Raw genomic sequence first — 25,476 nt, forward strand, 5'->3', positions numbered from 1 at the left:
TCTCGAGGATGCGCTAACAGGGCAGGAGCACGGAGCCAGCCTGCGTGGTGATGTGTGCTGGGTATCAAAGGAGGAGCTGGGGGCAGCCAGGGGCCGGGCGATGCCCGTGGCCAACCCCAGCTCCTCATCCCCCGGAGCAGCAGCGGGGATGCTGCAAGAGGAAGCGGCCGCGCTGCGCGGTGTGGGGCAGGGGCAGGAAGGGGAGGTGATGCTGGGTGCCTGACTGGGTGCCCCGGGGAGCAGAACGGGTGCAAACCTCCGGCTCTGCCCGTTCCACGCTGCCCCAGCGCCGCTGCGCAGGGAGGCGGTGCAGGAGGAGAGGGAAGGGTTCCCCAGCGCCGCTGCCGGTTAAAGAGGGACGGCTCTGCTGGCGCTGGGGATGAGCAGGAGCAGCTATTGCAGATGAACGGCAGCGAGCTGAGGATGTGAGAGCCGGTCCCTGCTGGTGCGGGAGCCGCAGCGGGGAGCACCGATGGTCACCAGCTCCCCGGTGAGCCCCGGGTGTGCTCGGCCTCTCGCCTCTGCCGGGCTTCGATGACCATCGGCAGCAGCATGAGCAGCGGGTACTGCAGCTTGGATGAGGACCTCGAGGATTGCTTTTTCACGGCAAAAACCTCTTTCTTCCGGAGCACACCGAGCAAGGTCCCTGCCAAGGTAACGGCTTAGGAGCTAGTGTGTGTGGGGGGGTTGTGGCTGTTGGTGCTCCTGCACGTTTGGCTGCAGGTGCTGCCAAAATTAGCTTGCAGCTCGAGTCAGGGCAGTGCTGCTGCTGGGGAGAAGGGCTCTAAGTGCCTCTTGCAGGGTCCCTGCTCCCATGCAGAGGGGTCTGTGCTGCTGCGGGTTTATCTCAGCCACGTCTCAACCTTTTGCATGCCCGGTTTTCCCTTCCCCGGGGGGTCCACAGTGGTTATTGTGACCCCAAGTATGTGTTTTCAGCTAGAGGGGGCAGGCAGCAGCCCTGTGAGCTGTCATCCATGGGTCCGGCTTCCGGCCAGGGACCTGTGGTTTGGCCTCACAAAATGGGCAGCATTGGTGAAAATTGCCCCTGTGAGATGGGAAAGTTACAGCAGTAAATGAATCTGTGAAGTTAGTAACGGAATGACGAATCTGGCCCTTTTCTGGGTGCTGGGTGCATGTGTACGTGCCTTGGAGAAGGAGAGAGCGCTTGGCTGGTCTGTGTCTGGGATTTCTGTATCAGTCAAATTGACGAGGCTGCTCCCTGGGTTTTAAGTGGTTATTAAAAACAAACCAAAAGAAACCAAACATCCCCATCGGAAACTTCGGGGCCCCAGATAGAACTGAGCATAAAAGGAGAAGGCACAAAAGGCGCTGAGCAGAGGAAGTGGGGGTTTCACTCAGGAACAAGAGCCCTGCGGTACCGAGCAATGAGAGCTGGCCTGAGGAGCAGCTCCTTCACCGACAGATTCCCCTGCAGCCCAGCAGCACTGCCGTGCTCCTCTCCAGGCTCTGCATGAGGCTGCTGAGCTGCCATCCCCAGCAGATGCTTTGGGGTTCAGCTTTGTGCAGGCTGTGATCCTCAGGGCTCTCCCCATGGCCTGGGCTGTTCCCCACGGTGGGGTTGAGTGTTTCCATCCGTTGGCAATTTGAATTCAATGTGGGATATTCCCTGTTAGGCAGCAGCTCCCTCTCGCTATGATTAACTGACACGTACTGCTGGTTTTTAAATGTCATTTGATGATTCATTTGTGGAGGAGATGCAGGAGATGATGGTGTTAGCGTGCAGTAGGTGCTGCAACCCATGCTGGTTTAACACTGTTGTTCTCAAGCTGGGGCACTGCAGGTCCTCAGCTACCTTTTGAGATCATCCTAATCCCATTCATGCTCAGGAGTGCTCCCTCACAGAAGGATATTCCAGCCCCTTTCACCCAGCTCCTTGCTTGGATGTGGTGCAGAGCTCAGGGCTGCTGGAGGAGATGGAGCCTTGGGGGTTTTGGTGTTACAGGGAGTAAATGGTTTCTGTGCATGCAAAAGAAACCCACACACAGAGAATGTGCTGCTCGGCCCAATGGTGTTGTGTAACGGGACTGTGTGTGGAGGTGGATTCTCGCATGTCTCCAGCAAGAGGTGGAAACCATCCTCGGGCCTTGGTGGAAGGGCTTTGTGGGGGGGTTGTTGTGCTGCAGGTCCTGGATGCTCCTGGATGGAGCTGGCCCTGGAGCATGGCAGGAGGAGGATGAGGAGGTGGAGGTGCTCTGGTGAGGCTGGGCTGGATGATGTGTGGAGGGCAGCAAGGAAAGCGTGTTCCTGTGGAGCAGCCTGGGGAGGCAATGGCACAGGGTGCCCAGAGAAGCTGTGGCTGCCCCATCCCTGGCAGTGCTCAAGGCCAGGTTGGACACAGGGGCTTGGAGCAGCTGCTCCAGTGGAAGGGGTCCCTGCCTGTGGCAGGGGTTGGAGCTGGAGGAGCTTTAAGGTCCCTTCCAACCCAAACCAGTCTGGGGTTCTATGATTCCCACCACTGCAAGAGCAGTGTACGGCAACAGCGCTGCTTTTCACTGCCAGGTACTGTACCTGCCCATGGCCATGGGCAGAAGACACGAGCTCAGACCCAAAAGTGCGTTGACCTGCTGGGTGTGTTTGGGAAATGCAGCATTTGTCCATCCTTAGCTGCCCAGGAATGGTTCCTGAGGCCAGGATGCACAGTGAGGGCAGTCCCCAGCCCTGCGCTGGGCAGGAATAAGCTAAATATGGATAACATAGGGATGCATGTCTTAAAAGACCTGTGAAACAGACTCTGTGGAGGAAATAGGTTGAGTGTGGGGTAGGAGGGGACTGCCATTTAAAACAGTAGAATAGAATTTGATCACTGTGATTAGAGAAATGTTTTTTCCGACTGAAATAGCTGAATTAACCTAATCTAAATACCTAGAATAGTCTGAAGAGCCTCTTTCTAGGAATATTGTAATTCCTTTGGTTATCAGAACCATCACTGCAAATCATCCTCTGTTAGCAAAGAACTGCTTTAGATCTCAGATGTGACCCCATCACCAGAGATCTATTGCCTCTGACTCTTCTGAATGGTTTGGTGTCTTCTGCCTGAAGCCTGATGGCCAAAGGCTCTGCAGGATTGCTCTTAGGAGCCCTGCATCAGTGGCTGGCTTAGAGAGGGGAAGGGGTAAGTTTCTGTCCAAGAACAAGGGGTACAGAATGCACCTGAATCACCTGGAATGGGATCTGGGGGGGGGGGGGAGATGATGGGTTTAGGGGTCCCTGAACAATGGGAGTTGGGGTGACCCAGCAGGCAGGAACCTTTCCAACCTGGGTGATTCTCTGTGAAGGAGAGCGAAGCTGTCAGGGCATGGAGCTGTCTGTGGTGGGATGCACGGGCAGCGGCCATGGGGCACCACTCCTGGGGGGGAAAAGGGGGTTTTCCTGGTCCTGTGATGGGTTCCCCATTGCTGCTCCTGAGGATCCCTCTGTTCCACCCAGCCTCCAGGGTCTCACACACCCAGACAGTGGTCATGGCCTGGTGGGGTCCTGCTCAGCCCTGACCTTGCTCAGATGGAGCTTCCTGAGAGGAGCCACTCAGCTCTCACTGCTGCTGCTGTGGCAGGAAGAACGGTTTCCAAGTAAGATCTCCATGGCAATCAAAACACTGAGCCCATGCTCACTTGCCTCTAACCTCTCTGAAATGCAGTGAGGATCTTTCCCCCTCCTCCAGAGAGGTGCTGCCCCTCTGTCTTCTGCCTTTTCCTCTGAACCCCAAAGTAAACCTCAGCATCTCGTTCGAGTTTCCCAAAGGGGGTGAAATATATTGGGGTTTTTTGGATTCTTGGTTGGTTTTTTGGTGGTTTTTCCTCCAGATCTGTTGTATAATTCTTCCCCTCTCCTTGCTTGAGCACTTGAGCCTTTCCCTATATAGTGCTGTGAACAGTGGGAGTGTGTGGTGAAGAGGGAGGTGTTTGGCAGTGATGGAGAGCTGTGCAAGAGCAGAGATGTCCCAGCTCCCTGGTGACTGTGATGGGGCTGCCCCATCCATTCTGCCAGTTCTGAGCTGCCAGTTGTGACGTTTCTGGCTCAGATCTGAAGCATTCCCATTTCCCTCCAGTGCTCTGTGCTGTGCTGTGATGTGATGGGGTGTGAATGGTGATGCTCCTCTGCATGACAGCTCCCTGGCCAGCAGCGCTTCCAGGCTTTGACTCCTGATGTTTTACACCAGATCTTTCCTTAAGAAGCAGAAGAGTTGAGGATTGATGACCTCTTCCCTTCAGAATTGGTCCTTGAAGTACCCCTGCAGTCTGAACAGTGGAGCCAAAGGGGGAGCTTGGGGAATGCGAGCTGTCACAGCGCTGCTGATGTAAATGGTGATGGACCCATGCCCGAGCACACCAGGGAGAACTTGGCCACTCCTGCCTCTAGATAAGACAGTCATTGCCAAGAACGTGGTGGTGTTGGGCCAAATCCATCTCCACCACTCTGCTATCCAAATTCATTAGCTAAATAGCTGCTGAGGAAAACTGGCTGGGAGCGAGGGGACAGGGATAGTGGCTGGGTTGTGGCTGCAGGGAAGCGGCCCTTGCTCCAAGGAGTGTCCTCTGGAAGTGCAGGCTCAGTCTTTCTCCGATAGTGCCTTTCCATGGCTGGTTTTGTGGCTAGCAAAGCCACCGAGCTGTGCATCCAGGCCACAACCGCACACCGGCTCCTGGGGGCTGCGGTGGGATGGGGAGCCATGGGAAGAGGGCACCATCCCCTCTTGCAGCAGCATCAGGAAGCTCCCAGGTCCTGCCTGGAGCTGTTCCCAATGAGAGGTCTGGAATGGTGCAGATTTGCTTGCTTTGAAAAGGTTTGTAAGCTGGGAGCTGCCTCCTGCAGGGGGAGAGGCTGTAGGAAGGATGCTCTTCAGCAACAGGGATTGTGTCTCTTGCCTTTCTTGGCTTTCTTTTCAGAGGATGCCACCATAATCAGGATGGCCCATAGGGTTTTTACCTCCCCATAAGTATGTCACAGCTCACGGCTCATTAGATGAGTAGTAGGTTGCAAAGCAGAGGCTGGGATGGCCAACGGGCTGTGGCTGAGCTCCAGGCAATGGGCGCTGAGCATCACGGCTGCCTGCTCCTCTCAGGGTGCTTGTCTGGGGCAGCCTTTGTCCTGCAGAGCATTAGCCCAAGTGCCAGATGGGGCTCGAGCCATTTCTTACAATTGCTATTTCTTACAACTGAGGAATCATGTAGGTTATGGATGGGGAGCGTGTCTGCCACAGGCTGTGATGGGTGTGGGAGGATGCATAGGACCATGGAATGGTTTGGGTTGGAAGGGACCTTAAAGCTCCTCCAGCTCCAACCCCTGCCACGGGCAGGGACCCCTTCCACTGGAGCAGCTGCTCCAAGCCCCTGTGTCCATCCTGGCCTTGAGCACTGCCAGGGATGGGGCAGCCACAAGCCAGGCAGGTTCACCAGTCTGTGATGGCTTGGTCCTGTGCAGCCCCTGGATGCCCACATCTCACTGCAGGCCACGGCTGCCTGCAGGTTATTTTATGGCAGTCTCATAGGTGTTGGTAAACTCCTTGTCTGCTGAGTTGAATTGATGCCAGTGAGCTGAGTGTGATGGTTCACTTCTGGCATCCGTGGCCATGCGATGCTCAACAGGGCAGGAGTGGCAGCAACATTGCACCTCCAGGCTTGCCATCACTTTACTTCCAGTTGCACATGAGGATGGCACCATGGAGGTGATGGGAATGTGCTGGGTTTGCAGGCACAGGTGGTGCTGTGGCTGATGCTGCTGGACCTGCTTCCAGCCAGGAGAGCCGCAGGTCCAGCAGTGAGTGCCAGGGCTGAGGTGCAGGCAGAGCTCCGGAGCTGTTGTTTTGTTACCAGCTTGTTTCATCCTGTCCTGGTACAACAGGAAATGTGGCAACGGTTGATGGTTAAAAGCTTCTGTTTTTCTTCCTTCAGACAGAATTGCACATTCTGCAGCAGAAGCTTTGCAGAACCAGAGCTCTGGGTAGAGTGGTGAGCAAGAAGTAGCTGATTTAATCGTACATGGTGGAAAGAGCAGCACTTCCCTTCGCTGCGCTGGTTTGGGCCCTGCTCACAGCCTGGTTTGGGGCTGTAAAAGGCATAGATGATTGCAGGCTTCTTGTCCCTCGGGTGTGAGGGTGCCAGGGGAAGGGGAGCTGGCAGAGTCTTGTGGTAGAGTTGCTCCAGTGCCACCCCTGGGGTGGAAGGGAAGAGCTGCTTTGCTCTGGCGCTGTTCTGTTGCCCCTTGGTCCAGGTAACTCTCACGATTCGTTGAAGTTTGCCTGTTAAAACCAAAGCACTGCTAAGAACTGGCCTCTGTGAGAAGGGGGAACTTCTGGCTGGGCTTATGCACCACAGCTGGTGTGAGGAAGGAGGGGTTGGGGTGTCCCGTGCTGGGTTATGCTGTCCACACAAGCTGCTGTTTCAGAGGTGCAGGTCACAGAGCCATGAGCCCCATGCAGGGACACTGCTCTTGCTTGCCAGGGCAGATTGGTTTTCTCTGCACACCTTAGATTGTGCTGCAGTGGGAACTGTTAAACCATCTGTCACTGATGCTGGGAGCTTAATAAAGCAAATTAATTCCATGCTGGGTGGAAGATAACTTGTAAAATGACCCTTAGAGAACACATCGTGGCTGCTACAACCTGTGTTTGCTCAATTGTCATAATGCAGGGTTTCCTTTTCAATTACAATTGCATGTGGAAGGAGAGAACAACCTGTTACCTACTGCGGCTGTGTGAGCATTTCAGTTGTGACAGCCAAGGGTTGGAGTCCCTTTTCCTTAGGGCAATTCTGCCATCAGGGTGTTGACTCTTCCAGCTGCAGATGAAGGCTCAGTGTGGTGGAAGTGCTGGGTTATGCTGGTTGAGCAGTGGGTGCTGGAGCAGTGTGATGGGATTAGGGTCTATGGATGCTTTGGCTCCTGCCTGGGTTAGTCCCAAACAAGTGAGTGTGGTAAATAAGTAAATTAGGGGCTCTTTCATAATGTGCTTTCCAAGATGAGGGTCTGAGCCTGAAGAAGCTGCAGGATGGGCAGAGGAAAGCAGTGATCTGTAAGTGGGAACTGAGCTGTCTCCTGCATTCCCCAGTGCTGCTGGGGCAGGAAGTGAGAGGGACAAAGTGCCCTCCTGCCAGGGCATCTCCCAGCTGCTTCCAGCAGGGACACCACACACTGAGCCATGTCATCCAAGGCTCCATCCAACCCGGCCTTGAACACTGCCAGGGATGGGGCACGATGTGAGAGCTCTGACATGGTGCCACCAGCATCACATTCCTGAGCCAGGCTTCCCAGAGCTGTGAGTGATTAATGTTCCCCAGAGCATGAAGCAATTAACATCTGCCTTGTGCCTGCTGGAGCCCCAGGGACCGGCTCCTGTGGCTCTGGATGCGCCGTGCATCCTCCATGGAAACCAGGCAGCATCAGCACACGAGCTGCTCCAAAAGCTCTTAATTGCTGGCACACGCTGTTTGCCTAAGCTGGAAACATCACACGAGGGGAGGGACTTGCCCTGTTGGGGAGAAGCAAATCACAATGACAGGGACAGGCTGAGCACCACCATTGGCTTTCATGGTGTGTGTCTGGATGGATGCTGGTGGGCACTGGGTTGTGTTTGTGCCATGGTGAAGGGCACAAACTGGGCCTTGGGCTGGGGTGACTCTGGGGGCAGCTGTGGTGGGTGCCAGGCTCCAGCACTGTGAAATGGGTGATGTGAGGAAGTGGAAGGTTTCTGAGCGGGTGTCCTCCCTTAACTGGAAGGGAAGGTTTTCATTGTCTTAAATTCTTCTCTGGGCACCCTGTGCCAGCGCCTCAGCACCCTCCCAGGGAACAGCTTCTGCCTCAGAGCTCAGCTCAGTCTCCCCTTGGGCAGGTTCAAGCCATTCCCCTTGGCCTGTCCCTACAGGCCCTTGTCCCAAGCCCCTCTCCAGGTCTGAACAACGAGATGACTCTAATACCATGTCCATGCTGCTCCAGGGCAGCGTTCTGAGCTGTGAGCTCTCACTTGGGAATCACTTGAATGAATCTGGGGCTCTCAACCCCCAGGCTGTAGCTGTCCTGCCAGGTTGCAACCAGGATTCCAGCTTGTCCTGGCCTTGATTATCCTCCTAAAAGAAATATCATGGGTAGCTTCGGGCAATTTTGGCTTGTTTACAGCTTGCTGCATCCTCGTGTGCTGTGGGGCTGCTTGGGAATAGAGTGGCTTTGTACCCAAGGTTCTTTTTCCCCTTTTCTTTCCCATCTTGGAGGTTACAGTTTGCATTCTGAGCCTCCGCAGCCTCGGTAGCGCATCCCTTCATCCTTCCTGCTCTCACTAATGCTAACTCCTGAGCGAGCCCACATAAAATATGGGATTGCTGCTCGTGGTTTCAGGCAGAATGTATTTACAGCCTGTCTCCAGGGAAGGGAAGTTATGGAATCCAGCCTGCTGAGCATGGTCCAGGACCCATACAGGCTTGTTGCAGCAGGTCTGGATTCAGGATGCTACAGGTTGTGCTTTGGAGGAGACCCCATTGAAAGGCTTTGGGTAACCCAGCAGTGTCAGACCTTGAAGCACAAGATGAGCCTTGTGCAGGGAGTTTCCAATGGTCTGGTGGCTATAAAGTCATCAAGGCTGCTCGGATGGTGGAAGTGTTGCTACTGGTTCATGTCTGGCACTGGGTTGATGTGATCCTTATCTCTGGGCTGGTATCTCACGGGGATGCTCTTCAGCCATGTGTCCTCACAGAGACAGCACAGGGTTACACAGGTCCTTTCTTCCATCCCACAAACACAGGAGCAGTAACCCTGCTGTTAATGCTCCTGTAGCTCTGTTAATGCAGACTGCTCTAGATGGACCTTGAGTGGGTGCTTTTGTCTGAGGTACCTGTTTTGGGCCCGATGCATCCCCAGGGGATGGGGATGGGATGCAGGGGGGTATCCCACTTGCTGCCTCTCTGCTGGGGCATGGTAGCTTCAGCTTTGTGCTCTGGGTTTCCCTCTCCTCCTTGCCTTGCTCCATGAAGCACTGCACTGGGTGCTGTGGTGGGGGATCACATCCTGATGCTGTTTCCAGGGTGTCCATGCCCCCCCCACAGCCAGTGCCATGATCCTTGGGCACAGGGGAGGTGGGAGCATGGCTCAAGGCTGCTACAGAGAAACCATCTGCAAATGTGTGTTCCTGGTGCCTCATCAGAGCCTCCTTCAGGCTCCCCCAGCACTTCCTGCTCTGGAGGAAGGCAGCCTTCATCCCCGGAGCCTCACTGCACACCAAATGTGCCACCTGCCTCCTGCAAACCCACCCATTGCCTCTCTCCTTGAACACTCTTAACCCTGACTTGAGTTTGGGAATCTCCCTGGAGCTGCCTCTCTGCTATGGGATCGTGTTTTCCCATCACTCATTAGCGACGTTCCCGTGTGTGACCTGCAGGTAAAGCCCATTTGCTGCTTTGCCTTCCAAAAGGATATGCCCTAAATCTTGGGCAAGCAGCAGTGGCTCCCTTAGCAAAGCCACACACACGGACAGACACTGAATGGGTTTGCAGGGACTGATTTATCAGTCATTGTACCACCTTGTGTGAGTCTGCTGCTCTGAGCTATAATTCCACAGCTTTGGATAAGAGCAGTGAGTGATCAGCAGAGATTTAGCTTCGGGCTATGCCCGGGTGAGCCTGCTGGAAGCACATGTGTTTGAAGGGGCTGCCTGGCTTGGGTAGGCAAAGTCATGAATGCTAGAAATAGGATGTGATTATTATGGGATGTTTCCTTGCAAGAAGGAGGTGTCTTTGAAAGCAGGTTTTAGAGGTTGGGTTCTTTGCCCTGGGTTGGGCTGGGGCTCATTTACTGCTCTGTGCCTCTGATGGGTTTTGTGTTACCCTCCACTGCTTGCTGCTGGTGCAGAGATGTGGCATCCTCCACGTGAAGCCTCTTGGCTGTATGGACCATCTCTGCCATCACACTGCTGGGGTGAGCTCAGGGTCCTGAGAATGCAGTTACCCAACACACATTAACAGCTAAAGCCTGTCTGTTCTGGTTTCAGAATGTAACACAAACAGTAGAAGAAGAAAAACCTGAGCCTCCGACCATCCAGGAGATCAAACAGAGGATTGAGAAGTACAATGCAAAGGTTACAAACTGCCTGTTGATGAAGCTGGTATGTACTGGGCTGTGCTCACTAATAAGCAGGGGAATAAAACGTGAGGAATACAGTTGGGAGATCCTGCTGAATGTGAGGGTAGAGACCTGCCCAGGGGTTTCAAATCCTCACTTAAGTGCAAATGACACGTAAAGGTTTCCATAACTGACTTGTAGCAGCATTGGTTTTAAATAAGACACAAGGAAGGGATGAGTCAGTACAGAGGGGAGGGAAGGAGCAGGACAAAATCAGCAGTGACTCACCCGAAATGATGGGTTACTTCTGATGCGATTAATAAGAAACCCTCCAACCCCCAGCAGGACCAAGGTCCTGCAGTCACCCACAGCTCTATAGACTTGAAAGCCCTTTGTAGGTGTTGGGAAGCACTGGAAAGACTTCCAGGAGCCTGACCCTGCCTTTCCTTTGCTTCAGAACGATGATGGGACATACACAGGATTCATTAAAGTGCATTTGAAGCTGCGGCGCCCTGTGACGGTGCCAGCAGGGATCCGGCCACAGTCCATCTACGATGCCCTCAAGGAGGTGAACCTGGCCGATATGACGGACAAGAGAACCTCCTTCTACCTGCCGCTGGATGCCATCAAGCAGCTCCACATCAGCAGCACGACCACGGTGAGCGAGGTGATCCAGGGGCTCCTCAAGAAGTTCATGGTGGTGGATAACCCCCAGAAGTTTGCACTGTTCAAGGAGATGAGGAAGGACGGGCAAGGTGAGTCCATGCTCTGAGCATCCCTGGGGCTGATCAGGTCCAGGGACACACCTGAGGCTTCTTATAGGGCTTGGTGCGACAGGCAGGTGAACTGACCTGCTTGAGTGAGGGCCATGGGGATGCTGCGAGGGCTGGAGCAGCTCTGCTCTGGAGCCAGGCTGAGAGAGCTGGGCTGGGGCAGCCTGGAGAGGAGAAGGCTCCTGAAGGGGAGACCTGAGAGCAGCTCCAGTGCCTGAAGGGGCTGCAGGAAACCTGGAGAGGGGTTTGGGACAAGGGCCTGTAGGGACAGGCCAAGGGGAATGGCTTGAACCATGAACAGGTGGCTGGATCTCCACGGGTCCAAGTTAATGGAGAACTCCCAGTTTTCAGAAGGGGGCTGAAGCCACCTAAGACCTCGCAGGGATCATTCCAGATCTGTGTTAGAGACTCAGCTACTTCCACTCTGACCCTGAGCAGCACAAACCACTTTTAGATGCTCCCATTGACCTCCTGAGCTTTCCCCTGGCCTGGCAGCCCAGGTCTCACTATGGATGTCTGCTGTCCCCTTGCAGTGCTCTTCCAGAAGCTCCCTCTCACCGAGTGCCCCCTGTACCTCCGGCTCCTGGCGGGTCCTGACACAGATGTGCTCAGTTTTGTGCTGAAGGAAAACGAAACAGGGGAAGTTGAGGTACGTTGGTGACTCCTTTGGTTCTTACATGCACACTAACTGTGGTGTGGAGAATGTGGCAGCATCTCAGGGCTGGGATGTGCATTGTGGGCTTTGCCTTCTGAACTACTGAGGGTGGTACCAGCTTCTTTCCTCCAAACTTCATTTACCAGCTGAGTGGACTGCTTGGACCTTCATTGATAGATGCTGGTGATTTCTTGCTCCTAAATGAGGTTAATATTAAAACAAACCCGAAACTTGAGCTGTGAAAATGCTGAGCCAGCTTTGATGGCCAACCCCTAATCTGGTTACAGAACCAAGCAACACCACCCTGGAGTTAATCCTCACTAATTAGATTAGCTAAATGCTGTTAGAAGTAATCCACTGATTCAAGTAGAAGCCAGGGATGCTCTGGTGCTAAATTCACAGTCAGTTTTTGGTTGCAGTTGTGTAGATGCTGTGGGAATGCTGCTTCCCATGGCAGTATTTGTTAAGCAATCCCAGTCATCATCTGGAGATCACATTTAACATGTTTTAATGTATTTTATCATTCCTCTTCACTAATTTAGGGGGAAAATAACCCTACAAAATCAATGAGGTGAGTGGTGCGTGCTTACTTCCCCTCTGTTTCTGCTGGTTTTGCAGTGGGACGCGTTCTCCATCCCAGAGCTTCAGAACTTCTTGATGATACTGGACAAAGAAGAAAAGGAAAAAAATCCAGCAAGTGCAAAGGAAGTATGAGAAGTTTAAACAGAGACTGCAACAGACCTTGAAAGAAGCCAATGGGAAGCCTGGATAACCCTTTGGAAGCACTGGGATCAGACTAAGCTAGATAGTACTTTTAAAATGAAAAGACACTTCTCAGGACACCTTATAGTAGTGACCCTCCCTCTTCATCCTCTCCTGAAGTCCTTCAAGTGAACATATTGCATTTTCTCCTTCTGAAAGCTCTTCTCCCAGAGCCAGAGAATGGGGAGCCTGTTTTCAAACCACGCTGCTCAACCAACCAAACACCATCAGAGGAGCTCCATGGGAAGTGCTCCGTGTTGCAACCCAACAGGAACATCTACTGGCTGATGTCTTGAGCAGGGTCACACTTGCTATTAATGCTCCTCCCAGTGACTTGCGTGTCCTCATGTGGAGGTGCTGAGCTCACTGCGTGTGCCCACGTAGCTGAGTTCTGGTTTCATAAGTAGAGCACAGGAAGCAGGAGGTGGTTGCACCAAACCATGTGGGTGTTGCAGCCATAACCAAGGCTGTTTATGGGCTTGCTCAGGGCTGAGAGAGGAAGGGAAATGTCAAGTTCTGAGCCCAAGGCAGCTGCAACACCCAAAGAGTTGTTAGTACACATTAGTGAAACCTGGTGATCCTAACTATAGGGAAAAGTAATCTGTTTTGATTCTATTTAACTTCCAGTTGTGAAAACAGATGTGAATGAAAGCACATCCCCTGATGCTCAGCTGAGTTAGCTGGCGTTTAACCAGTGTTCTACCCGGTAGTAATTGGGACCTATGTTTTAAGACATTCTGTTTGGAAGGTGTAAAGATGATGGTTGAGGCTGATGGGTCGATACTGAACGTTTAGCAATACACATCCACCAGAGCAATCCAGGAAAAGTCAAACCTAACCCCTTTCATAAACTGATGAACAGGTCTGGCACCAAGGGAGAGGAGCTCCAACCAGAGCCAGGGTGTGGAGGTAGCACCAGGAGCCTTCACACCAGGAAGAGTAAGAGTAGCCTCAGATGCTTTCTGCCCACCTCTGATATGCTTTACCCATTGATCCTCCTTGTGCTGCTTTCCCACTACTCCTGTCCATGGCAAACCAGCTTCTCCTTCCCTGCGCTGCTCTCTACATGTGCTGTCCTCTTTCCTTCCTTCCCCACGTGCAACTGGTGCTCTGCCTGCATGCCCAGGTTCTGCTCTCTATGTGGAGCTAGGAGAGGACAGCAAGTGTCTCTCTCCCATTCTCAGGGCTCCCACCATCTCTGACCCATGCACTTCACAAAGATCCTTGAGCTGGAGCATCAGTTAATGCCACAACTCCAACAAGAGCCCCTGGTCTTGCTGATGCTGTGTCTGCAGGGCAAGGAAGGCTGTGGGGATGCTGGTCAGAGGATGGTTCCTGTGTTTACTCTGCTCAGTGCTTTGTACTGAGCACGCTGCTCACAGCCAGGGTCAGTCTTCCCTTGGTTTACACCACAAAGTGTAAAGAGAAAAGGGATGTTAATGCAGGTGGAGCATGTGAAAGGGTTTTGTGTTGGCTTGATGAGCAAGTGTCCCTGCGAGCTTGCTGTAGGCTGCAGTTGGTCCCACCTGACATGGGAAGAGAGGCAACAAGTTATTGGGGAACAGTGACCACAGAGACCATGTGGAAGAGTCCAAAATTTACCTCAGTGCCTTTTTTCCCCCCCCCCCTTAAGTGTAAAATGTTTGCGTTTGGGCTAAGGAGGAATCTGGAAGGGGCTTTTGAAAGGCCTTGTCAGTCCTGTCCCCCTCTGATCCCAAAGTACTGTTGTGATGAGGCTGCTGCTGTCCGCAGAGGGATGAGGAACCGTTTTGTTTCTTTCTTGAAGGTGACTGCTTGGGATTCTGTTTTGTTCCCCCTCGGATTTGTACTTGAGTGTTTATAAACCATAAGAGAGTACCTGCATCACTGAAAGCCCCTTGGTTTGTGTGAATGCCCCTTTCTGCAAGCTTCCTTGCAGCTCATGCTTTAGTCAGTGGTGTAAAAGGGTTTGCTAACAGGGCTCTGGCCTCTGGCACGCAGTGCAGGAAGGGCCTCCCAGCTGTACTGTACTCTACACCCAGATGACCTTTAACAACGCGGCAGCAGCCCAAATGGAGCAGCACTTTTCATGCTCTGGGGCTGTTTGTCCCTTTAGAAGAATGCTTATTACTTCACTGTGCACTTGTGAAGTGATTTAAATATCATTGATGGAGTGCTTTGAGTTTCAAAGCACTGTATAAATACTTCTGTTCCGTCCAGAGCAAGAACACTGTAAAAACTGCCATTGGTTCTGAGAAGTAAGATCCAGATGCTTGGTTTTAAATCCCTTAAACCTTTCTGGCTAAAAGTTGTAAAGCTTTCCTCTTTTGTTGTTGAGTTTTGGTGACTGTTCCCCTCTCCCTCCTTGGAACCCAGCATGTCTTTGTAGAAGGCATGGCTTCTTATGCAATTACTGTGAATGCTGCTGAAAACCTCCTGCAGGGAGGGCTGTTTCTTTTGGTTTTTCAAGATATGGGGGCATCTGAAGAATCAGTAGATCTCGAAACTCAAACTCTCTGTGTTTAGGATGGAAGCATCAGCCCCTGAAGCGCAAACTCCTGTTGGCAGTGCCTTTGGTTTCGCATCTTGTCTTGCCTAGTTGGTGTGAGTTTACTTTTCATGTCTCTTGTAAACCATGTAAAATATTGTGTATAGAATGGACTAGCAAAGCTTCTATGGCAAAGTGAGATGCATTTTGCAATGCTGTAATTTATTTTTACTACTCCCCTAGTAATTCTATGGCATTTTTATTAAAAAATGTCTCACTTCCAGCTTCTTTTGAAGGTTCTGAAACTCCTTGTTCATATGCAGACAGTGTAAAAGATGATAATAAAACTGTCAGTAATGAAAGGAGTCTCTTTAACTTCTTTTTCTGGCGCCCTCCTAAGCCTAAAGGGAAAATAAGAGGAATCTTTCTTAACCCTACTGTGAAGTGCTGAAGCTTCAGCTAAAGAGGTACAGAACATCCACCCCTGTGCAACCTGACCCACGTTGTTCTGTTCATCTTCTATTTTATCTAGACTTGACAGACCTGCTACCTGTGATAAATCACAGCTGATCATTAAAATATGCTTATATGTATTTAAAATTAATGCAAACAATAAAAATCCAGGTAATGGAGCTCATTCTCAGTGCTAAAGTGTCTGATATTAATACTTGGCCATGTTTAGAAGGCTCAAATCTAAAACCAAATGGGTTTTACTTCTGACATACACCACCTACAGCAGAACACACTGGCCTGTTGCAGGACAATGTGCTGGAATGTACTTTGCTTTCATTTCAGTTGAGGTTCTACTACCAAGCCTTTGCTAAAAGATGCAAACCAAAGATGTTAAATAGCCAGAAAACCAGTGCACCATTAGGAACTTCCAGAAAGTGGATGGGAAAGGATAATGCCAGGGAGTTTATTCAGTCTTTTATTTTATGAAAAATGAATAGTTGGAGCAGTATTAATACTGGGGTAAATCTTAGACCTTGTAAACCTCCAGCACTCTTTTCTGAATGATGAGGGCCTCTCCATTAGCCTGGATTTGTTGGCAGAACACTTGTATAAATAATGAGATCTGAGTAATTCTTACAGTAGATTTTTCCCTCTTACTTCTTCCGGCCAAGCTTTGGAGCCTTCTCAAGGCCTCGAATGTACTTCCGAGGTAGCTGGTATTCTTCTGCAACACAACCAAGAGTTCAGGTAAATACTCAGAGCTCAGTCCCAGCCCAGTTCCTGAACCTACTTACCTAGCAGCATCTTGGCCAGATGATGGATTTGGTTGCCTTGGATCTGGACCTGAACTCTGTCTTTTGTTCCTGATATTGGGGTGATGGTGGCACTGGCCTGTACTTTCTGCTGCAGAATGTTGGCCACACACTGTGGGTCTAGTCCATACAGCTCAAGGTTCTTGATAATTGTCACCTATAGGTTTTAATAATTATTGCAAATATCACTGTATGCACTAAGTCATGGCTCATTCACCCCAAGATAAAGCAGATGCCAAAGATGCTCTCACAATCTGGGCTTTGCTCAACCCCCCTCGTTTTAGCTCTTTTTTACCTTCTTATTTGATGATCTCTGTGCTATGTTTATGTCGATGGGCTCAATGTTTCCTTTCCTCACAATAGGTTCTTGTCCAAAAAATGTCACCTGATGCAAGGGCTGCAGTCGTTCAAGGCACCTGAACACAGTTTATACATGAGTTAGTGCACACAGCACAGCAAAGCTGCAGCAGAAAATCTTCTTTAATTTTATCTTTAAGCTATTGCTCAGTTGTATTTTTCACAGATGAGTGAAGCAACTTCAGTTTAAAATTCAGCATTAGCTGTGTTACTGTCCCCCAAGCAAACCTGGCTTCAGAAATCAAGAAAGCTGCTGGAGGTGCCTCTGAAGCATTGTGTGATGAAGAAGCTCAAGGCAAGTAAGACATTGGGGATATTGAGGCAAAGTTTCTCAATGTGTGGGAACAATGGTCTTGTGTCAGATACTAGGGCCTCTTGGATCTAGGTGGGTCTAGGTCATAAATGCAGAAGTTGTGTGATATATAAAGAGCAGGATGACAGCAAAAGGCATGTTCAGCCATCTCTTCCAAAGGATGGCTTTATAAATACGTACATGATCATACACAGAACCAGGCACTGTTTGATTAGTAAGTTTTCCCTGATTAGTGATTAGCAGATAAACAGAAAACTAACAACAGTTAATGCTAGATGCTTGCTAAATGGTGAGGATTAAGAACGCCTTCAAGTGAAGGTCTCAGTATTTCTCTCTTGTGTTACCAGTAGGAAGCTCCAAGTTAGGTAGCTCCAGTAACACACAGCTTTGAGGTGCATGCAATAGATCTGTATAATACATAAACAACACATTGGGAAAACAGTCACCTGCTCAAGAGGTCATCCCATTTAAGGTGTGAGATCTCATCTTGTTCTGATTTATCTAACAGGCAGTCACACAGAATGGCATTCACCTTTACCAAGCTACAAAACAACAACAGGCATTAGAAGCAAAGTAGTTCACGTTTTAACTCCCACTTCAGCACCTCCTGTGGAAGCAGGGCAGGACAAATTCCCTGTCTACTTACTTTTTGTTTGTTTCATCCACCAACTCATTAGCCTTCACATAGTTAATAATGATGTTTCTCACCTCACTGCTTGAGAGGCTGCTGCCTTTTCTAAAGAGAAAGAAAACCTTTTACTTTAAGTAGTTAGGTGTTGGGTTCTGTCACTAAGAAGACAGCAACTACCTTGACTACATTTGGTAGCAACAGCTCAGTACTGAAATACATCAGTTAGGGAGCGATTTCTTGTTACACCTCGCCTGCCATACACCTGATAAAAGGTTCACAGTAATTACAGAGACTCTCAGCCCCTTGCTTCTGAGAGCCTACTTTGGGAGGATGAGCCTAACGGCACCCCTAACTTGAGGGGACTGTGGGTAACTTGTACTAAAGTGCTCGAGTTGAAGAAAGGCTGCTGCTGAGTGCTATCTACACTACATCAAACAGACAAGGTTAGGAAACAAGAAGGCAAGTGAGTTCTTTAAATTATCAGGGCATCCCCTTTGAAGTAAACCATAATGTGCGAGGGTAGAATATGCCTTATCCAATGGCAAATTAATACAATCCAAGTAAAATGTATCGATTTTGATACTTATCACCCCCTTTAGCTGTAGGAGAAGTAATGTGAGTACTCACTGAAGGCAGCTGTCACAGCCTCTTGTCTGTCTTCCCTTTGTGAAACAATGAATATATTCTTGATTCTCATCACCTTTCCTGACAGCCCTCCCCATGAGGGCTAACAACATGGTAACAGCATGGAATTGTTAGTACCTCTTTTCATGTAACAATGGTTTTGTTGGACTTGCACAGTGCTTACTTGTGTCCAGATTCCTGAAAGAGTGGAATCATTTTTGTTGACACCCCGTAAAGTGGAATGATTTCAGGAGCATGGTACACTTGTTCTCTATCTTCACTCTTGCTGTCATGAGCAGCAGAAGCAGAAGAAAATCCTTCAGGAACTGCAAATGCTTTAATTCTGAAACAAGAATTGTTTGGTGTAAGGGGATTGAAACCTAATGCTTCCATTACACTGGAAAACTAAAACCTAACAATGTATTGTACAGTATGTCAGTGCCCCCAGAGTCACTCCACTGCAGGGGGGGGCTGTGTTTGTGGGTTAAAGGACATGATGAAGAACAGCATTTTGAAGCATTAGCTGCAATAACTATATTTGTCCTTTAATACATTTCAAATGTACACTTAAATGTCTTTACTCAGGTGACATTAAACACTATTCACTCTGAGTAAAACCCTAGATGTTGGAGGAAAAGTAAATCTGTCCAGCTATTCTAAGCACATTTGGCTCTGATTCAGAGACTACCAATTCTTTAAAAGACTATGATAATTCTACATACTCTGGATGTTTCCAGTCCACTTCCACGATGCTCTCGACACCTTTGTTCAGCTCCTTCACTTGTAAGATCTTCTGGTGCTGCATATATTGCAGGAATTTAGAGAACTGAAGGAGGTAACAATCAGAAATGTGGAGTCAAGCGTTTTAAATCCCTTTTCCATGTATTTCTGGCTGCCTTGAAGTCACTTGCTTTAACTAGCCAGAAAAATCTCACCTTCTTATAGCTTGATTTCTTTATGTCCAATTGCTGTCCAGCAGGGCTATAAATGGATTTTTTTAAAAGGTCATTAGTTACAAGTCACCCTTCGTTTCTTCTTAAATCTTGCTACTTATGCTAAAAGTTTCTTAACAGCAGAAATACAACAAATCACACAGAGAGAGAATTACTTCAAACACGCTACTAAATAGAACATGATGAGTGAAACTAGTGCTGACGTTTCTGTGGGTAGGCAAACAGCCATTTAAGTAACTAAGCAATCTAAAATCAAATGTCAGCCAACTCCAGTTATCTACCAAGCGCATATCCTGGTCTGGACCACCTTTACATCAGAGTAAGAAGTGAGACAACCTTAGAGAATGACTGAGTTTTACTTTTGAGTCAAAAACTTCATCCTAAATATTCACCCTTGACCTCCACAGTTTGAAAGACAAGAACCCAGCATGCAAATCTTACCACATACCAGCATGAGAACATATGGCTGCGTAGAAATGTGCTGGTGAGCAGAGGAAGATCTGACTTCTTTACTTTGCATTTTAAGGCATGGAAAAAGCACTGATTAAATAATGCATCCATTTGCTCTGCAGGGAGGGGAAAAAAAGGACAAGCAAGCCGTGAGTACTGTCTCTTTCAGAACACAGCACTCAGCTCTTCCAGACTGTCTTTCAGATCCACAGAATTGTCTCTGCCTCATATTCACAGTGAAGTGTCTAGAATACACAATAATCTAGACTGCAGGTATGGGCTTCAGCAAACTAAAGGGGCATCATTTGGTTTCATGTGTATGCAAAAATACCTTGTGGAGTCCTACTGTCTTCAGGTTCCTGCAGACCCTCTGTACTGGCATCTTCAGCTGTTTCTGCAGCCCTGTTCTCATCAAGCTCCTCCTTTCCCATCAGTATTGCACAACTGTCTTGCTCCTGCAGGCTCAAATCACCAACATTCATCTGCTGCAATGGATCAGTGGATAGGCTGATGACAGGCTCTTTCCCCCCCATCTCTTCATCTTCAGCACTCTCCTTGTCAACAGAATCTGTTACCAAGGGAGCTAAGGTGGGAGGATTAGATTTGTCACCATATTCCCTATAAAAGGAAGAGAAAACATAACATAGCTTCCTGTATACTGCTTTGAAAACCAGAGGACAATGAACAAATGTCAGCCCGATAAAAGGCACTGGCAGCTGCATGGATCTTTTTCTGCATTCTCAAAACTATGTATTTTTAACTCCTCTTCCTCCATAATTTCAATGTTCCACACAAGAATGTTAATTTAAAACTGAGCAGAGTAGTTGAATCCAAATGCAGAGCGACTCATTTAGTTCACACTGGCAGAGATAACCATTTTTAAGTAAAAAAGATTCAAAATTGACTTTTTCTAAAACAAGATGATTTTCTAATATCAGAATATCTCACAGGGGTGTTCCAGCTTCATTTCTATAATAATTATACTCAGGTTGAAGGAACTGATATACAATGGATAGATGTCAGGACAGACACCTGATTCTGTCAGAAAACTGTGATTACCAAAACCATGGGGCTGAAACATTAATAATGGTCACAAACTGTACCCAGATGACTCAACATGTCGAGCAGACAGATTTAAGCTTCCTGGGGCACAGATTTTGATGAGATTTGTTACATATTTTACCAAATGCCTGGCAATATACTCACCAGAGGTGATCCATGTAAGTATGCAGGACAGCAAAGCCCTTCCCTTTCATTCCAGCAGCTAACATCTCTGCAGTGGACATAGTGGCAACTCCAACTGCTACTGGAGCTCTGGGAAAACGAAGGGAGTATTACAGCACAAATACACTGTGCAACTTGGACAGAGACAGCCTGTGCCATTGTGATATACTGAATTTGTTCTTTACAAGCCACTGTTTTTAAAGCATCTAGGTATTTTGTGGTTATCTCTCTTGGATGTGAAGTCTTTCAAAGAATCCCAAGGCTACATGCAGTTGTGATATTGAACTGAAAGTTGTGCAGTGACACATTCTTTACCTTAACAATATACAAGAAGCATCTGCACTGCCAAAAGAGACTATCATGGGGGAAAACCCCAACAGCTTTAGCACTGCTCCCTCACTCTGAATTTCCTCACTGATGCAAAAGACAACTGTGTAGAATACAATCTTTTGTTTAAAAAGTTACTGTTTCAAAACAGATCTACCACTTGTGCCCCCACAGGTCCAAAAGAACCAGTTTTCAAAGCTGTCTACCTGGGCTCAAACATATCCTAATGCAGAAACTTAAGTGGATTTTATTTTCTGCTCTATTTTCCAGTGTACAGAGCACAAAGCACATGAGAACCATTCTGCTTTGATTTCCTCAAATTTCCCCAGTCTCCCTGTAAAAGAAATAGCTTCATTTCACGTTTAGTTTCTGAGCAAAGACATGAAGAAGGAATCCTCCGTACCTGTTTCCCAAAAGAGTGACAGCACAGAGCGTGCCCCGCTCTACCTGAGGAAAGCCAGAAGGTGGCACTACCACTCCTGGCAGCATCAGATCTGAAGAATAAAGCACATCCATTTCTCAATGAAAGTCCTCCACCCCCATCCCTCCTGTTACTCAGCAAAAATCCAAGCCTTTTAATAGCTGAGCACATGCCAGCTACAACTACTACTTTCTCCTAGTAAGGCAGCACTTCTTGGTACCACCCTGTGCAGTGAGATCCCATTCACAAGGCTGCTGGGCACATCCCAAAAACCTGCAGAACAGGGAAGTATGAACTACCCATTTATTCACCCCTGCCCCAAGCACAGGTTATCCCAGCAGCTCTCTCCCTGAGGAGAGAATTGCCTAAAATTTGCCAGTACTGACCCAGCCCTCCTGATCTCACACAAAAGCTACACTCAGCTGGGAACAATCCTCAGCAGGAGGAAGAAGCCTTAACCATCTCCTTGCTAATCTGGACAGAAAACATTATACCTTCTGCTGTGCTTCCTGCTTTCATATCTGGGATGAATAGATTGGCATGTAAGTAAACAGTTTTCCTCGTTGCACATGTGGCATCACATCATCACAGAACTATACAAAGAGCTTCTGCCCTCCCTCACAGCAGCTTCAGCTGTCTAGAGCCTGCTGTCTCTGAGACTGACCAGTGTTCCATGGTTTGGTTTTGAAGGCATCTCACTTTTTCCTTCTCAGCATCAAAGTTTTTATGCCTAGGCTGAGGAAGCCAACAATATTTTTCCTCCCATTCACTGTCACAACTACTTTCAGCAAATCTAGAATGAATCCTGCAATTGCAAGCAAGTATCCACATCTATGAAGACAGAAATCACACAAAGACCTTAACGTGACAAGGTAAGTCAGATGTGTGTATTATGGAACCAACCAGGACAGACAGCAGGCATTTGAATTCACCGAACACATATCACAAATTGCACTACCTTGCTTCTCTCTGTAACTGAATGCACCCTAAATCTGCTCCCTCCCTCCATGTCTGCAGCACTGGGTAGTCTTTCCTCCTCTTTTATTTCTGAGACGTGGCTCTACCTCTCCTTTTGTTGGCCATTGTCACTGGCCAGCTTCTTATCTTTGGATCATACCCAGAGGTGGCCTGGTTGCCATGGGAGATGAATGACCTGCAGCCCTCTTTCATCAGCCTCCTTCTCCCATTAATAAGACTTCCCTCCCCTGCCCAGAAACTAGGTCACTACAAGTCAGCAGCAAGGCTTGCTCTGATGTCTATCATAGCTACACATTCAAGCACTTTATTTCCCCAAAAGCAGAGGGACTCGAGTTATCCTTTAGATCCTGTGTAATGAAAAAAAGACATTTCTTTCCAACATACACTTCTGTTTCCAGACTAAGGCTGCAGCAGCTGCAATTTAATCTTTTTCTGGTTGAGCAGTTCAGCAATTTAAAGTTTATAAAGACCTGATTCTTCTAAGGCTGAAATGCATCCAAAGCAGGTTCCAGAAAATAAACTCCTTTCTTGTTAGTCTTGATCCATAATTAGGTGGCAGAGCCAGAAACCCAGGAATTCAAATTCAACCTCACCTGCACAAGCACAGTTTACTTGACAGTGATTACAACTTCAGGCTCCAATATAAACTTGTGTTTTATCCACAGGATAAGTTAGTTCACCTCTGAATTGACAGGAGGCAGGGTGGCAGCAAAGTAACTCAGCTGCTCAAGGCAAGTAATAGAAAAGACCAATGACAAAGGCAGTTCTGTGTCCCAGCTCAGCATTGCTCATCACCCTGAGGAGGTATCTCCAGATCTGACTCTCCCACATGGAACAGTGCATTTAAACAGCTTAACCTACTTTGTTTCATCCACAAGCTTTTTTTACAGCTCATTTAATTTCCCTTTTTAGGTCACCACCATGGATTATTTTTTAGTGCTTATTCTTTATCCTTTTTTGTTTCAAGTTCAGTTTTGCCACTGGGAAAGATAACATCAAAAAAGCCCTGAAGGCAACTCCTTCTACCCATGCACTGTGGCAAAGTTCTAGTCCTCTTACCTGCTCCTCCTGCTAGTTTCTGTAGCACAGGGGGCCATGTCGAGAAAGCAGGGAGAAGATCTGGGTAGACCCACAGGGTGTACACTGTCCCAAAACAGAACCAGATTCAAAAATACATCATGCAAAACTTCTCCAGCTGTTGTTTCTTTCCATCTTTAACCAGTACAATACTAACACAACTAAACACTCCCCTGCTACTTGGGCAATCAAGAAAACCCCAGTCACAGCAATCCTACAATTAATAGAAGCGATGGAGAAAATTAAACTGCTTGTTCATTCAAGCTCCTGCGAATTATTATACAGGATACAGACACATGTTTGCATCATTTTCCTTAAGGCAAGGACACTTTAAGCTAAACTGCTACTCCCGGATGGGAGAATTGCAGTGGACAGAAGAGAGCAAAGGGGGGGTAAGATGCTAAACTATGACTTGTGTCCTGATTTCTAACCTCCAATCAGATCAATTTCCCTTTGCAAAAAGAATCCAGAAATGCCACTAATTTTGCAAAGGTGTTGCTAGAATAAATGCACTGAAGATTATGAAGTATAGTGATATTATAGGGTGAGTACTTAAGACAGATGCAAGGAAATCTTTTGGGGAGAGGCTGGTGCCCAGTAAAGAAAGAGGGAGGATTTTTCTAGTCCGCTCCCCATACCTGTTGGATAGAGAGCTTTCTCGATTTCAAACAGTACTGGGTTCTTGTTATTCATGTACACAGTGACGGCCTCCCCTTTGTGACAGTATATTTTGATGACATTAAGCTCTTCCTTGTTTGGAATAAACTCAGCCAATTGTTCAGCACTTAGGTTAGGAAAAGCTGCTGCAACATCAGCTCGTAGTTTTCTCCTGCAATGATAAAATAACAAACGTGTTATAAAGCAGCCTGGACTCAAAACAACTCTTGGAACAGTCGTTACTGTTTTGTTGTTCGTGACATTCCCACTTTTTCACATAGGATAGTTTGAAGCATTTGTGTTTGGGTTTACAAATGAGGTAGCTGGAATAATACTGGGAAAAGGCCAAATATGGGTTAGGATTAGGGCTCATATTCTATCTTAAACAGTGAGTTGCTCTAGTGAAAGGTGTCCCTGCCTGCAGCAGGGGCTGGAACTGGATGAGCTTTCACGTCCCTTCCAACCCAATTCCAGTCTACGATTCTCTGACCTGCCAACATCTCCTGTTGCTGCCTGTGCCCGTTTCGTGCTGTGATTTCATTACTGCTCTGAGCAGATTTGGGAGTGCTGAACTTGCTCAGCCTGGGCCTGTCACCCACAGCATAGAGGAACAGCTGGAATTCTCCCTCCACCCCCCTTTTAATTGATGTTTAAGAGGTGGTGAGCAGCACAAGGGGGCTTTGTGTGGCCATTCATAGATATATCAAGTGAACCTTAAATTCCAAAGACCAGCAAGTCAGACACCATCACTACACGGAAAGTAGAAGGGAAGGACCAGCTGGGCCTCGACATAATTAACTTAAATCTCATTTAATTACATCAGCACCTTCAAGCGAAGGGTACATTTCGGATTCAGAGCGATGGTCCATGTTTACCGCAAGCCAACCGCAGCCGCCGCTCTACGGCCGCCCCAGGCCGGGGCCATGTCAGGCTGGGCCCACCGAGCCCCGGGACGGGCCTGGGCCGCTCCCCCCTCGGCACTCACCGGTCGGACCCCTTGATGGCGGTGTTGGATCTCACCCGGAACGCCCTGGAGAACATGGCGGGCCCGCGCCCCGCCGGCACCGCGCTCCCCTCAGGCCGCGGCGGCCGCCATGGGCCCGCCGCACTAAAGCGTCCGGGTGGAAACCGCTTCCCCCGCGGGCCCCGCACGCACCGAGCCCGGGGCCGAGGTGCCCTCCGGAGCCCGCGGGTGCTGCGGGTTCAACGCTAACGGGGCCTCTTCCCACACGCTCGGGTTTTGCTGTGGGCCGGGAGAGCACCGGGAGAGCACCGGAGCGCACCGGGAGCGGACCGGGAGAGCCCCGGGAGCGCGCCGGGGGAGAACCGGGAGAGCACCGGGAGCGCAACGGGAGAGCACCGGGGGAGCACCGGGGGAGCACCGGGGGAGCACCGGGAGCGCACCGGGAGCCGCGCTGCGCGGCAGCGGGACGAGCAGCGGGCAGTGGCAGGCGGAGGGGCTGAGCTCCGGTTCCCAACGTAA

At 49.1% G+C, this 25,476-nt stretch overlaps 2 protein-coding genes across 2 annotated transcripts; one reads left to right on the plus strand and one right to left on the minus strand.

Moving 5' to 3' along the window:
• The first annotated feature begins 493 nt into the window (after window positions 1-493).
• Window positions 494-15,078, plus strand: LOC101878837 (ras association domain-containing protein 5). Its single transcript, XM_005143196.3, is given in 6 exon segments — window positions 494-654; window positions 9,989-10,102; window positions 10,517-10,814; window positions 11,366-11,481; window positions 12,106-12,171; window positions 12,173-15,078. Coding segments are annotated over 6 exon segments (801 nt in total). The 5' UTR covers window positions 494-534; the 3' UTR covers window positions 12,260-15,078.
• A 549-nt stretch (window positions 15,079-15,627) lies between these two features.
• EIF2D (eukaryotic translation initiation factor 2D) lies at window positions 15,628-25,227 on the minus strand. The gene is made up of 15 exons (XM_034069859.1): window positions 24,979-25,227; window positions 23,975-24,165; window positions 23,319-23,402; window positions 21,264-21,354; window positions 20,516-20,623; window positions 19,641-19,927; window positions 19,308-19,425; window positions 18,842-18,887; window positions 18,629-18,732; window positions 18,091-18,249; window positions 17,298-17,387; window positions 17,098-17,193; window positions 16,277-16,397; window positions 15,964-16,138; window positions 15,628-15,893 (listed from the first exon to the last, which is right to left on the minus strand). Exons 1-15 carry the CDS (start codon window positions 25,032-25,034, stop codon window positions 15,823-15,825), a joined length of 1,797 nt encoding a protein of 598 aa, XP_033925750.1. The 5' UTR covers window positions 25,035-25,227; the 3' UTR covers window positions 15,628-15,822.
• Between the last annotated feature and the right edge of the window lie 249 nt (window positions 25,228-25,476).

The sequence above is a fragment of the Melopsittacus undulatus genome, chromosome 16, assembly GCF_012275295.1.
Source record: "Melopsittacus undulatus isolate bMelUnd1 chromosome 16, bMelUnd1.mat.Z, whole genome shotgun sequence".
Classification (NCBI taxonomy): domain Eukaryota; kingdom Metazoa; phylum Chordata; class Aves; order Psittaciformes; family Psittaculidae; genus Melopsittacus; species Melopsittacus undulatus.